Source organism: Dendrobates tinctorius, unplaced genomic scaffold, assembly GCF_039654945.1.
Source record: "Dendrobates tinctorius isolate UK_male_01 unplaced genomic scaffold, ASM3965494v1 ptg000119l, whole genome shotgun sequence".
NCBI lineage: Eukaryota > Metazoa > Chordata > Amphibia > Anura > Dendrobatidae > Dendrobates > Dendrobates tinctorius.
The window spans coordinates 2497513-2512519 of NW_027361787.1; the positions used below are offsets into that span (position 1 = coordinate 2497513).

Below are 15007 nucleotides of genomic sequence, written 5' to 3' on the forward strand. Positions count from 1 at the left end.
ACCAACAGTTGAACACCACACACTACTGGCTCATCCAACAAGATTTTCTATTAGACTGTGAACTCTCATTGTCTTGGTAAATAATTAAAGTTTTTTACATAGCTTGCCATTTTTATGGACAGTTCAAGTAGAAACGTTCAAAGATATAAAACTCAAGGATATTTTATTAAAAATAATTGTTTTTTTATTTTAGCAGATGACTGTACCAGGAGATCAGATGGACAGCTGACATCTTCAATTTTGAAATCTGATGATCTTGAGATCCTACAAGATACAACTGAAGTGATTGCTATTACTCCAGATATATCATCATCCATTCACAGCAAAGATCTGTCATCTGGTCCTATGAAACAGGTCCCATCTTCTGATTCATTACTGACTACTAAGAAAAATCAAAGTCACAAAAGAGGCAATAAAAAACAAACTTCTCCTAAAGCAAAGAAGTCATTTTCATGTTCAGAATGTGGGAAATATTTTGCACGTAAATCACTGCTTGTTGCTCACCATAGAACTCACACAGGGGAGAAGCCTTTTTCATGTTCAGAATGTGGGAAATGTTTTCACAAAAAAAAACTTTTTCTTATTCACCAGAGAACTCACACAGGGGAGAAGCCTTTTTCCTGTTCAGAATGTGGGAAATGTTTTAACCAGAAATGGCATCTTGTTAGTCACCAGAGAACTCACACAGGGGAGAAGCCTTTTTCATGTTCAGAATGTGGGAAATGTTTTAACCAGAAATGTAATCTTGATATACACCAAAGAACTCACACAGGAGAGAAGCCTTTTTCCTGTTCAGAATGTGGGAAATGTTTTAACCAGAAATGTAATCTTGATATACACCATAGAACTCACACAGGGGAGAAGCCTTTTTCCTGTTCAGATTGTGGGAAATATTTTAACCGGAAAGCGCTTCTTGTTAGACATCAGAGCAGTCACACAGAGGAGAAGCCGTTTTCATTTTCTTAATGTGGGAAATATTTTACTTGGAAATCAACTGTTAATAAACATTAGAGACATCACATAGGGGAGAAGCCTTTTTTATGTTCATAATGTTGATATAGTTTTAAAGGCGAGTACTCTGGCAGCTGTGCTCTGCTTGTGAGCAACGCATTATGTCCCTGCCATGTGCTGCTTACAAGCATAAAGCAGTTGCTGGTATCAGAGCAGGATTCAGCAAGGGAGCGCCGGGTAGGTAAGTGTAATGCTTTTTTTTAATGTTTTGTGATGGGGCCAATTATAAGGATTGGGCTATGCATACCAGGACTGGAATGGGGGGCCAGTCATACCCGAATAGTGATGGTGCCCTGCATACCAGGATAAGGATGGGGGCCATGCATACCAGGAGCGGGATGGGGCCAATCATGCCAGAATAGGGATGGGACCCTGCATACTAGGACAAAATGGGGACGCTGCATACCAGGATAAGGATGAGGGCCATGCATACTACGACATGATGGGAGCCCTGCAAACCAGGATAAGGATGGGGCCATGCATACTAGTATAGGGATGAGGGATCTATGTATACCAGGGTAGGGATGAGGGGACCATATATACCAGGATAGGGGATATTAAGTACAGAATTAACCACAATTTTTGCTTCAATTTTTTTTCCTAATTTCCTCTAAACCTAGGTGTGTTTTATAGTCCAAAAAATACAGTATATATATCTTTTTTTTTTTTCTCAGTGAACTCATTCCTCACGTTTGACCTCATTAAAATAAAAACACACTCCACTGGCGGGCCGGCTCCACTTCAGTGGTGTTGAGACTCACGGTCCCGGGGCTAATGTGAGGTTCTCACATCACACGAGCCCTGCACCCAATCAGCGGCAGCTTCACTGCTCCTTCCTTTGGTCTGAACATCAGCAGGAAGCCAGGGCTGCGACTGCTCTCTGACGGCCTCATGATGCTTGATTTGTCCGAAGGTGGGGACAGTGATGTCAGCGCTGATTGGGCACAGGGCTCACATGACATAAAAACCTCAAGAGACCCCAGAAAGCAGGTACCGACAACGTTTTCAAACATCAAAAATCCCACACGGGGAAAAGTCATTATTATACCTAGAGTGTGAGAAATGAATGACAGGAAAATCGTATTTTGTGGGCCATCAAAAATAACTCAGACGAGGAGAACCTATATACACTCACTGGCCACTTTATTAGGTACACCTGTCCAACTGTGTGTTAAGACTTAATTTCTAATCAGCCAATCACATGGCGGCAACTCAGTGCATTTAGGCATGTAGACATGGTCAAGACAATCTCCTGCAGTTCAAACCGAGCATCAGTATGGGGAAGAAAGGTGATTTGAGTGCCTTTGAACGTGGCATGATTGTTGGTGCCAGAAGGGCTGGTCTGAGAATTTCAGAAACTGCTGATCTACTGGGATTTTCACGCACAACCATCTCTAGGGTTTACAGAGAATGGTCCGAAAAAGAAAAAAAATCCAGTGAGCGGCAGTTCTGTGGCCGGAAATGCCATGTTGATGCCAGAGGTCAGAGGAGAATGGGCAGACTGGTTCGAGCTGATAGAAAGGCAACAGTGACTCAAATTGCCACCCATTACAACCAAGGTAGGCAGAAGAGCATCTCTGAACGCACAGTGCGTCGAACTTTGAGGCAGATGGGCTACAGCAGCAGAAGACCACACTGGGTACCACTCCTCTCAGCTAAGAACAGGAAACTGAGGCTACAATTTGCACAAGCTCATCGAAATTGGACAGTAGAAGATTGGAAAAACGTTGCCTGGTCTGATGAGTCTCGATTTCTGCTGCGACATTCGGATGGTAGGGTCAGAATTTGGCGTAAACAACATGAAAGCATGGATCCATCCTGCCTTGTATCAACGGTTCAGGCTGGTGGTGGTGGTGTCATGGTGTGGGGAATTTTTTCTGGGCACTCTTTGGGCCCCTTGGTACCAATTGAGCATCGTTGCAACGCCACAGCCTACCTGAGTATTGTTGCTGACCATGTCCATCCCTTTATGACCACAATGTACCCAACATCTGATGGCTACTTTCAGCAGGATAATGCGCCATGTCATAAAGCTCGAATCATCTCAGATTGGTTTCTTGAACATGACAATGAGTTTACTGTACTCAAATGGCCTCCTCAGTCACGAGATCTCAATCCAATAGAGCATCTTTGGGATGTGGTGGAACGGGAGATTCGCATCAGGGATGTGCAGCAGACAAATCTGCGCCAACTGTGTGATGCCATCATGTCAATATGGTCCAAAATCTCTGAGGAATGCTTCCAGCACCTTGTTGAATCTCTGCCACGAAGAATTGAGGCAGTTCTGAAGGCAAAAGGGGGTCCAACCCCTTACTAGCATGGTGTACCTAATAAAGTGGCCAGTGAGTGTATATTATTCACAAATTGTACAAAAACATGATGCGCGTGGCGTGTGTTCAAGAATGATATATTATATGGGAGTTTTATAGAATAAACCAAATACCAACAGAAAATAAACGACCAAAAACAAACATTTATCAGTAAAATTAACTCATCTTAATTAGGTAAAGTATGAAAGAATTGCGCCATTTTCCGATACCCGTCGCATCTTCATTTTTCATGATCTTGGGTTGGGTGAAGACTTATTTTTTGTGGCCCGAGCGGACGTTTTTAATGATACCATTTTGGTGCAGATACAATCTTCTGATCGCCTGTTATTGTATTTTAATGTAATAGTGTGGCGACCAAAAAAACTTAATTCTGGCATTTTTTACGTTTTATCTCATTACGCCATTTAGTGATCGGGTTAATTCTTTTTTTATGTTGATAGATCGGGTGATTCTGAATGCAGCAATACCAAATATGTATTTTTTATTGTTTTATTTTAAATGGGGCAAAAGGGGAATTTGAACTTTCATATTTTTTTTTACTTTTTTAATATTTTTATAAACTTTTTTTTTTTTTTTTTTAACTTTTGCCATTGTGAAGACATACAGCAGTGTTCCTTAATTAACCAGACAACTATTTATAGCAAATAAAGAATAATAGAATGTTATCTGTATGTTGGCCTTAATTTTAAGTGTTTAATTTCTAGTTGGTCAAGAAAACAGACTTTTGTTTGTAAGTCGGTAATATTGACTTTTATTGTGCGCTTATCCTTGATCACTAGTGATGTTTGCTGATATGCTAATTATGCATTGTGTTATGGAGCCAGTTTGTTGACTTCTAAAGCAGAGAGGGAAAAACTATGCAAATAGTTTAATCAAGTAATGCTACTTGTTCTCATCTCCATTCTTACCCTTTATGTAAATACTAAATGAGGGACACTTGTTAAGTGTACAAATAGAATAACTACAATGTCCCAAAACCTAATCCAAAAGGGCAAATCACGCAAATCCGTATCACAAATCCCATCAATATAAACATGGAACAAGGAAGAAATCCCAATAATATTAAAAATTCATTTTATTCAAAAATTCTAAAAGTGACAAAAGCATAATGCCGTAATAGGGGACACCGTACACACTTAAGTAATCATGAGGAGACAATGTAAGACTGACATGTATGAACCAATCACATGACAGTACATATCAATTCTTATATCAATAATTATAATATTTATTCCATACAGTCAGAACCCATATACAATGTCTGAACAAGATCAATGATATCCAAAATATCCCTCCCCTAAGGGTATAAGGGAAACCACTCAGAGGCTAAAGGCATATATACTATAACCGTGTAAAATAACATGGACACAATGAGAACGTCAAGAATCCTGATCATAAATATGCCGATATGCACAGAGCACAAGGAATGAAAAAGTAATATTACCTCTAATTACAAGTGTGATCCAGCGTCCCCTCACCCCGACGCGTGTTTCGCCGCCTGCTTCTTCCGGGGGCGTCAAAGAATTAAGAGTGGTGTACTTAATTATTTGTACCAACTGTCCAACTGGGGGGTCTGTATGTGGGAGAGACAGGGCAAAAGCTTAGAACAAGGATGAATTCTCACAACTACACAATAAGAGAAAAAAGAATAGATCTACCTGTGGCAAAACATTTTTGTAGCCCTGATCACAGCACCATGGACATGAAATTACTTGTATGAAAAAGGTAACTTCAAATCTCAGAGAAACAGAAGGATCTGGGAGTATAAACTCATGACAGTCTTTGACACTCTCAATGCAGGAATGAATGTGTCGCATGGATTCATGTCTAATATCAATTAAGGAATTTTCTCCTCAGACATTGTGGGGCATCACAACACAGAACCAGACCCCTATCAGGGGACAATAAAACTTTCACACTCCTAATCTATGAACTGTTCCAATATTTATGGCCACCACTGTTTATCCCTCCCCCATAATGATAGTTCTACTTCACGTCATTTGTCTTACCTATTGCATTATGTCTGTGCTATGTGATTCTTCAGATTTTGTATTATTCTATGCCTGAAGAGACCTGAGTAGTCTGGAAAGCTTGCAATGTGTTACCATCTTTTCAGTTAGCCATTAACCCCTTTACTCCCAAGGGTGGTTTGCACGTTAATGCCCGGGCCAATTTTTACAATTCTGACCACTGTCCCTTTATGAGGTCATAACTCTGGAACGCTTCCATGGATCCTGGTGATTCTGACATTGTTTTTACTCTTCGCCACGACAGCACCCACTGGAGGTATCGGATCCGCCCATTTGGAACAGGAAACCCTACAGGAAAGATAAAAGGGGCGGTCCGCCTTTCCTCCTCAGTTTTTGGTTTCCTGTTCCAAATGGAGCAGGATCCTGCAGGATCTTACCTGGGCCATGCATCCGCCTGTGCGGTCTCTTCGGGAACGGCAGGGGCTGCGGTCCGGAGGCAGCGTCGGGGGAGACTCCGTTTGACGGCTCCCCCCTCGTCTGGTGGCATAATGGTAATGGCCGGGTCCGGGGAGGGCCGCCCGGTCTTACCAGGGAGCGCGCCGGTCTGGCATCCGGGAGATCCTCCCCCCCATCCCCATCGGTGGGGGTATAGCGTGGATGGTGAGGCCATGTGCGCGCGAGCCGCGTGTGTTTATTGCGGTGGCGCGGGAGCAGGCCGGCGCCCGACGCTCCTATACCCCGGAAGTAATGGTTGAACTTCCGGGGTAAGATGGCGATGACGCGGCGCATGCGCCCTGTGACTGGCGACTTCCGGGGCTACGATATGGATACAGATAAAACAGCGCTGCAACGTTGGAACATGTCGTCCCCCGCAGAGTCGCAGACCCCAGCAGGGGATTCAGCTGGGGGCAACTCCACCAGGGACCGCAGCGCCAGGACGGAGACTGCCCGCAGGAGCGAGGCAGCAGAAACCCGATCCAAACCGTCTCAGCCATCTGAACCGGTATTAAGCTTCACTGGGTGAGTGTGCAAAGCATATGCTCTACCTATTAAGCTAACCTCCTCTCCTCCCCCCCCCTCCCCCCCCCTCTTTACCTTTGACCTCCCGTTTTAGTCAAAGAAAAAAGGAAAAACAAAACATAAAGAATGCGCATTATGTTCAGAGCCTCTCCCTGACTCCTACCCCAAAAAGCTCTGCAAACAATGCATTAAAGAGACCAGGCAGGGGTCGACGATATCTTCTCAGGATATCCGAGCCATAATTAGGGAGGAAATACAAGCCATCAACCGCGCCAGCACTCCCGCAGAGTCCAGTCATAGAAAACAGGTTATTGTTAGTTCAGAGTCAGAGGAAGAACAGGATTTAAACTCAGACTCCGCATCCACGTCCTCATCATCATCCTCGGAGGCGGAAGGACGCGCATGTTTTCCTCTGGACAGCGTAGATAACCTGGTAAAAGCGGTTAGAAACACTATGGGGTGTGAAGAGGAAAGGGGAGCCCAGACCGCGCAGGACATTATGTTTGCGGGATTGGCAGAAAAAAAGAGGAGACCATTTCCAGTAATACCGGCAATTAAAGATCTCATCAAAAGGGAATGGGAAAAACACGACCAGAGGGGTTTTCTCCCATCCGCTTCAAAACGGAAGTACCCGTTCACTGATGAAGATCTATTAAAATGGTCTAAAATACCAAAAGTGGACGCTGTCATATCCTCCACTTCCAAACAAACCTCGATCCCGGTCGAGGACGCAGGATTGTTAGCAGACCCATTGGACCGAAAGGCTGAATCTTCGCTCAAAAGGTCCTGGGAGTCCACCACCGGGGTATTCAAACCCGCAATAGCCAGCACATGTACTGCTAGGTCAATGCTGGTATGGCTAGATCAATTAGACCAGCAGATTGAGCAAAGAGTGTCAAGAGAGAAACTGCGTGCAGCCATCCCGTTGATAAGAGGGGCAGCTGCCTTTATGGCAGACGCTTCAGCGGACACCCTAAGACTGGCAGCAAGGTCGGCAGCCCTGGTGAATAACGCCAGACGCGCGCTTTGGATAAAAAGCTGGAAAGGGGATGCACAGTCAAAATCCAAAATTAGTGCAACCCCATGCGAGGGTGAGTTCCTCTTCAGAAAAGCCTTAGACGAAATTCTCGCCAAGGCAAAAGAAAGAAAAAAGGCCTTCAGTGATTCTCCCATTCCGTTTTATAGGAAAACCTTTAAAAGACGGCCATTCGGGAGAAGAAGACAATCGGACAGAACGAGATGGGCCACGAAAGACGAAAAGCAGAAGGGTACCATCTTCAGAGGGCCAACATATAGGAGAGAGAAAAATTAAAAGTTTAGACCCACCGGTTGGGGGCAGATTAAAATTTTTTTTTACCAAATGGGAACAAATTACGTCAAACCCATGGATTTTGAATATAATCAAGGAAGGAATAAAGATTGAATTCCTTCGAATCCCCTATGAGTTCTTTGTTATAACTCGCCTTAATTCCTCACTTCAGCAAAAGGCTCTCGAAGACGAGATTCGAGTCCTGCTAGCTAAAAAAGTTTTAGTTGACGTCCCTGAGGAACAACAGGGTAGAGGCTTTTACTCTCCCTTGTTTTTGGTGTCTAAACCAGACGGTACATTTAGAACCATTATTAATTTAAAGAAGCTAAATTCATTTATAAAAAAGTATAAGTTCAAAATGGAATCGATTAGATCCACTATAAAGCTTCTTTTTCCAAATTGCGTAATGGCAGGGATTGATTTAAAAGATGCTTATTATCATCTCCCTATACACAACAGATTCCAGAAATACCTAAGAGTCGCAGTGGAAGTCGAGGGCAGGATTCGTCATTTCCAATACGCGGCCATGCCCTTCGGGCTTTCCACGGCACCAAGAATATTTACCAAGGTGATGGCAGAAGTGATGGCCTACCTTCGCCAAAAGGACACACTAATTGTACCATATCTAGACGACTTCCTAGTAATTGGGAATTCAGTCAAACAATGTACTGAACGCGTGACTGACGCAGTCTCCTCTTTTCAGAGCCTTGGCTGGATCATCAATATCCAAAAGTCCAGACTCGATCCGCAATCTCTCCAGACTTTTCTAGGATTTCAACTAGATTCCTTGACCCAGAGATGTCTACTACCCCAGGTAAAAATCATCCTCATAAAACAAAAAATACAAGCAGCTATAGTTAAACCACGTGTATCCTTAAGAGGAGCAATGTCACTATTAGGATCACTAAATTCTTGCACCCCGGCAGTCCGGTGGGCCCAGTACCATGTCCGTACACTACAACACCAAATCCTCCAGGAGGATAAACGACATAGTGGTCATTTACAGAGCAAAATAACCCTGTCACAAGAAGTCTTGACTTCCCTAGAGTGGTGGTTAGACGATGACCATTTATGTTCAGGAGTCCCATGGGTTATAGTTCCATCCTGTATTGTAACCACCGATGCCAGTCCCCAGGGCTGGGGAGCCCACATGGAGAATGGGTTTTATCAGGGAAGGTGGAGTAAAGAGGAATGTGATTACTCATCTAATTTAAAAGAACTGACTGCAGTGTTCTATGCTCTATACAACTTCCTTCCGCAGCTCCAACAGAAGCATGTAAGGATCCTGTCGGACAATACCACCACAGTGGCATATATAAACAGACAAGGAGGAACTCGATCAGAGACTCTGATGTCTTCAGCGGCAAAAATTTTAAACTTAGCAGAAAACTAATTTTTGTCCCTCTCGGCCCTTCATATAAGAGGCGAGAGCAATCAAAAGGCAGACTTCCTAAGCCGTCACACTCTACGACAAGGAGAGTGGTGCCTCAATCGGAAGGTCTTCAGGGACATAGTAGCCGCATGGGGACAACCCGAGGTGGATCTTTTCGCCACAAGGGAGAACAGGCAGATAAAAACCTTTGCCTCCCTATCTCCGTCAGATCACCCAAACATACTGGACGCCTTTCTAGCTCCATGGAATTTCAACCTAGCGTATGCGTTCCCTCCATTGATCCTCCTACCTCAAGTAATTCGGAAGATCAGAGATGACAAAGCCAGAATAATCTTAATAGCACCGTTCTGGCCAAAAAGACCGTGGTTTTCGTGGCTGCAGATTATGTCGATAACAGATCCTTGGATCCTTCCGACTGCCAATCTACTCTCCCAGGGCCCCTTTTTCCACCCTCAAGTGCTCAGCTTGCACTTGACGGCGTGGAATTTGAGAGGCAGTTATTGAGGACAAGAGGATTCTCGGAGTCCTTAATTGCTACACTACTACAAAGTAGAAAACAGTCCACGACCCAGATTTATACTAGAATATGGAAAAAATTTCTTCAATTCCATACAGTACCTCATACAACAGAAGTTCCGATAATCCCAATCTTGGAATTTCTGCAGAAGGGGAAACACTTAGGCTTAGCAGTAAATACACTGAGAGTACAAATATCGGCATTAGGAGCACTATATGGCCATAATATAGCGGGCAACAAGTGGATAACTCGTTTCATTACAGCATGTGAACGAATAGCCCCAATCCACATACCCTCCGTCCCTACATGGGATCTAAATCTGGTCTTAGACGCCCTAACGGTAGACCCCTTTGAGCCGATCGACACAATACCCTTTAAATACTTAGCACTTAAAATGGCCCTCTTAGTATCACTGACCTCAGCTAGAAGAGTGGGTGATATTCAAGCCTTGTCAATAGATCCACCTTTTTTCCAAGAATACCAAGACAGATTAGTATTAAAACCTGACCCTGCCTACCTGCCAAAAGTGGCAACAAAATATCATAGATCTCAGGAGATACTCCTCCCAACCTTCTATAAAAATCCCTCTACTCCGGAAGAGCAGAAGTTCCATACTCTGGACGTCAAAAGAGCTGTCCTAAAATATATTGAGAGGTCCAACAGTTGGAGGCAGAGCAGGGCCCTATTTGTTTCATTTCAGGGCTGTAAGAAGGGGTATGGAGTCACGAAGAGCACCATTTCCCGGTGGATCAGAGAGGCCATTCGTTTAGCCTACTCCGCAAAAAACGAAGATCCTCCAGGGAACATCAGGGCGCATTCCACCAGAGCAATGGCAACCTCTTGGGCGGAAAAGGGAGATGTTCCGATTGAAACTATATGTAAGGCGGCAGTTTGGTCATCCCCTTCTACCTTCTATAAGCACTACAGACTTGATCTGTCATCAACCTCTGACTTAAGCTTTGGCAGGACTATCCTTGGCACGGTGGTCCCACCCAGGTGATGGTCTCTGGAATCTCTCCAGTGGGTGCTGTCGTGGCGAAGAGTAAAAAGCCGGATTACTTACCGGTAATGCTCTTTTAATGAGTCCACGACAGCACCCGTTCACTTCCCCCCCTAAAGATATCAATAGTTAAAGTATTACCAAATAATGGATAAGAAAGATGTTAAAATAAGAGAACATTGCCTAATCCTTGGCGGTCCTTCTGGTACTCTGAAACGTAAAACTGAGGAGGAAAGGCGGACCGCCCCTTTTATCTTTCCTGTAGGGTTTCCTGTTCCAAATGGGCGGATCCGATACCTCCAGTGGGTGCTGTCGTGGACTCATTAAAAGAGCATTACCGGTAAGTAATCCGGCTTTTCTCATGACATATTGTACTTCATGTTAGTGGTAAAATTTCTTTGACATGACTTGCGTTTATTTGTGAAAAAAATGGAAATTTGGTGGAAAATGTTGCAATTTTCCAATTTTGAATTTTCATGCCCATTAATCACAGAGTTATGTCACACAAAAGACTTAATAACATTTCCCACATGTCTACTTAACATCAACACAATTTTGGAACCAAATTTTTTTCGTTAGGAAGTTATAAGAGTTAGAAGTTGACCAGTGATTTCTCATTTCTACAACACCATTTTTTTTTTAGGGACCACATCACATTTGAAGTCACTTTGAGGGGTGTATATGATAGAAAATACCCAAAAGTGATACCATTTTGAAAACTGCACCCCTCAAGGTGCTCAAAACCACATGTCAGAAGTTTATTAACCCTTCTGGTGCTTCACAGGAATTTTTGGAATGTTTTAAAAAAGAAATGAACATTTAACTTTTTTTTATAAAAACTTTACTTCAGATCCAATTATTTTTTTTCCCTAATGGTAACAGGAGAATTTGGACTGCAAAAGTTATTGTGCAATTTGTCCTGAGTACGCTGATACCTGATATGTGGGGGTAAGCCACTGTTTGGGCGCATGGTAGAGCTTGGAAGGGAAGGAGCGCCGTTTTACTTTTTCAACACAAAATTGGCTGGAATTGAGATTGGACGCCATGTTGCGTTTGGATAGCCCCTGATGTGCCTAAACAGTGGAAACCCCCACAAGTGACCCCTTTTTGGAAAATACACCCCCCAAGGAACTTATCTAGATGTGTGATATGAACTTTGAACCCCCAGGTGTTTCACTAAAGTTTATAGCGTCTGGGCGTGAAAATATGAAAATCATTTTTTCCACAAACATGATTTTTAGTCCCCAATATTTTATTTTCCCCAGGGTAACAGTAGAAATTGGACCCCAAAAGTTGTTGTCCAATTTGTCCTGAGTACACTGATGCACCATATGTGGCAGAAAACTACTGTATGGGTGCACATTGGGGCTCGGAAGGGAAGTAGTGACGTTTTAGAATGCAGACTTTGATGGAATGGTCTGCGGTGTCATGTCACGTTTGGAGAGCCCCTGATGTGCCTAAACAGTGGAAATCCCCCACAAGTGACCCCATTTTGGAAACTAGACCCCCCCCAGGGAACTTATCTTATTTAGATAAGACCCCCCTGGGAACTTATCTAAATGTGTAGTGAGCACTTTGAACCTCAAGTGCTTCACAGAAGTTTATAACGTAGAGCCATAAAAGTAAAAAATATTTTTTTCCACAAAAATGATATTTTCTAAGCCAATTTTTTATTTTCTCAAGGGTAGCAGAAGAAATTGGACCCCAAGAGTTATTGTGCAAATTGTCCTGAGTACGCTGATACCCCATATGTTGGGGTAAACCACAGTTTAGGTGCATGGCAGAGCTCAGAATGGAAGGAGCGCCACATTTTACTGTTAAGGTTTGCAGGTGCCATGACACACTGGGAGAGCCCATGAGGTGCCAGAACAGCAGAACCCCCTATAAGTGACCCCATTTTATGAATTACACCTCAATGAATTCATCAAGGGTTTGCAGTGATCATATAGACACCATGGGTGTGTCACAGAATGTTATACCATTGGGCAGCCATGCGGAGAGACTCGGGAGGACCGGAGCACTATTTGCCTATTCAAGTGAATGGGTCTGTGCACATGTCAGAGTGTTTCCACGGACCGTGTGTCCATGAGCAAACCACGCTGACGTCCATTTTTAATGTCAGCATGGGCCACAAAACAGCATACGTGCACACATAAATCACATGGATATCATTCATGTGACACGCATTGACACCGGGGAAGAAGCGTTACAGTAAGCGCTGTTCCCCAGTGCCAGGTGCTGAACACGACTCACCATTCTCCCCTGCTTGTGCCGATCGCCGCCACAGTACCAGTACCAGAAATATCAGGACATGTGAATGAGGTGCTATAGCGGGTTTTTATGCTTGGCAGCTGTCACACACTAAAAGATGCTTTTCATTGTAAAAATAGTTTTTGCATCACCACATTTTGAGAGCTATAATTTTTTGATATTTTTTGATCGCTTTTTATTCTGATTTTTGGATGCAGAATGAAGAAAAACCATCAATTCATGAGTTTCTTTTGGGGGGGCGTTTATACCGTTCCAGGTGTGGTAAAATTGATAAAGCAGTTTAATTCTTCGGATCACTATGATTACAGCAATACCTCATTTATATCATTTTTTATGTTTATACAATAAAAACTATTTTATATAAAAAAAAAATATTTTTTCATCGCTTTTTTCTGAGAGCTATAACTTTTTTATTTTTCCGCTGATGACACTGTATGGGGGCTTTTTTTTGCGGGACAAGATGGCGTTTTCAGCGGTACCATGTTTATTTATTGATCACGTGTTTTTCCACTTTTTGCTTGGCGGTATGATGACAAAGCGTTGTTTTTTTGCCTTTGCTTTTATGGTGTTCACTGAAGGGGTTACCTAGTCGAACAGTTTTATAGGTTGGGTCGTTATGAACGTGGCAATACCTAATATGTGTACTTGTACTGTTTAGATTTTTTTTAATGCAAATATTTATTTGATGTTAGAATAAATATTGACTTTTTTATTTTCTATTTATTTTTTTTATTTCTACAATTAGTTACATGTTTTTTTCATTTCATTCTATCTTTTACACTTTGTCCCACCATGGGACAGTCATTTTTTGCAGGCTGATCGCTTCTATGGCAGGCAGATGAAGCAACATCCCCATGCTATAGAACAGGGGTGGGAATCTTCTTTCTTCCAAGGGCCATTTGGATATTTATACCATCCTTCGGGGGCTGTACAAGCTCCGCCCACAAAGTACATCCTGACTCTGCCACTGGTTTCATGACTTAATCTTTCATTGCATGCCCTTCAATGTTCAGTAGTGAACACTGCGTGTGTGTGCTAACAGAGCAAGAAGAAATTAATGAGCTTCTAGCAATCAAAATACAGCTCCCTGCCCAAGAATGCAGTCCCTGAGAATCTGCTCGGAGGCCTGATAAAAGGTCATCGAGGGCCGTAAATGGCCCTGGGGCCTGAGGTTCCCCACCCCTGCTATAGAAGCTGTCAGCGCTGCACTCAGTGCCCTGACACTGAGAGACCGCCTGACTTGCATTGCGCATGACCAGGAAGTTTCTTAGCTCTGGTCGTGACAACATCAGGTTACCATGGCAGTGATCGCGACCTCGCGTCACGTTGTGGGGTCTCCGATCCAAAGGCAGAGGGACTGTCAGACCTCTGACTGCGCCAGGAATGCTGTGATCGTGTTCGATTGCAGTATTTTGGGGGTTAAAATGCCGGGAGTGGTCTGTGACTGCTCCTGGCACTTAGTGCTGGGTGTCAGCTGTGAGAATCAGCTGACACCCGGCCACGATCGGCCGCACACCACCTGTGTGCGCGGCCGATCGCCGAGACGTACTATTCTGTCAATGGTCAAATTGGCTCAGGGCACATGGACGGAATAGTACGTCTGATGTCAGAAAGGGGTTAAACACAATACCACCCCTCTTATTTATTGTATTATGCTGCATTAGAAACTAAATAATTACGGCATGATGAAAATCAGCTTAAAGTTTCATGGAGCAATGTCTACCTTTCCCTCTTACCCCCCCTTAGGTCGTATGATCCCTATTTTTTGTGCTTCAGTTTTCCTTGTTTTTCCTTTTCTCTAGGAGCCAAGTCATATGTGACGCCCCTATCACCGACTCTATGGTCTCTGCGCTGACTGTAGGACTTGTAGCTGTTTAACATTTAATAAAAATTCATTGGTTATAAAGAAGCTGTCCGGTTGAGTTATGAAATGAGCCGTGTCCTCTGATTCTCCCCTTCTGAATTCAGAGCTGACAATGACAATTTTACTTGTCCCTTGTCTCTACGATATCTACAAGTTTTCCTTTTACCGCTACATGTTATTGATACATAAAAGTTTCAGGACTCGGAAACATTATTTCTGCAAATATAAAGATGCGTGATATTTTGTTAGGCCAATTGTCTGATACTTAGAGGAAGCTTAGCAGCAATTCCAATATCTAAGACATATCTAAACACTATTACGG

At 43.3% G+C, this 15007-nt stretch overlaps 1 protein-coding gene across 1 annotated transcript in view; it reads left to right on the forward strand.

The window, feature by feature from the left end:
- Window positions 1-15007, forward strand: part of LOC141101550 (uncharacterized) — a 62229-nt gene that overhangs the window by 19580 nt on the left and 27642 nt on the right. Inside the window, exon 5 of the mRNA XM_073590672.1 lies at window positions 14624-14637. Within this exon, the coding sequence (XP_073446773.1) occupies window positions 14624-14637 (14 nt within the window). The remainder of the gene's footprint in view (window positions 1-14623; window positions 14638-15007) is intronic.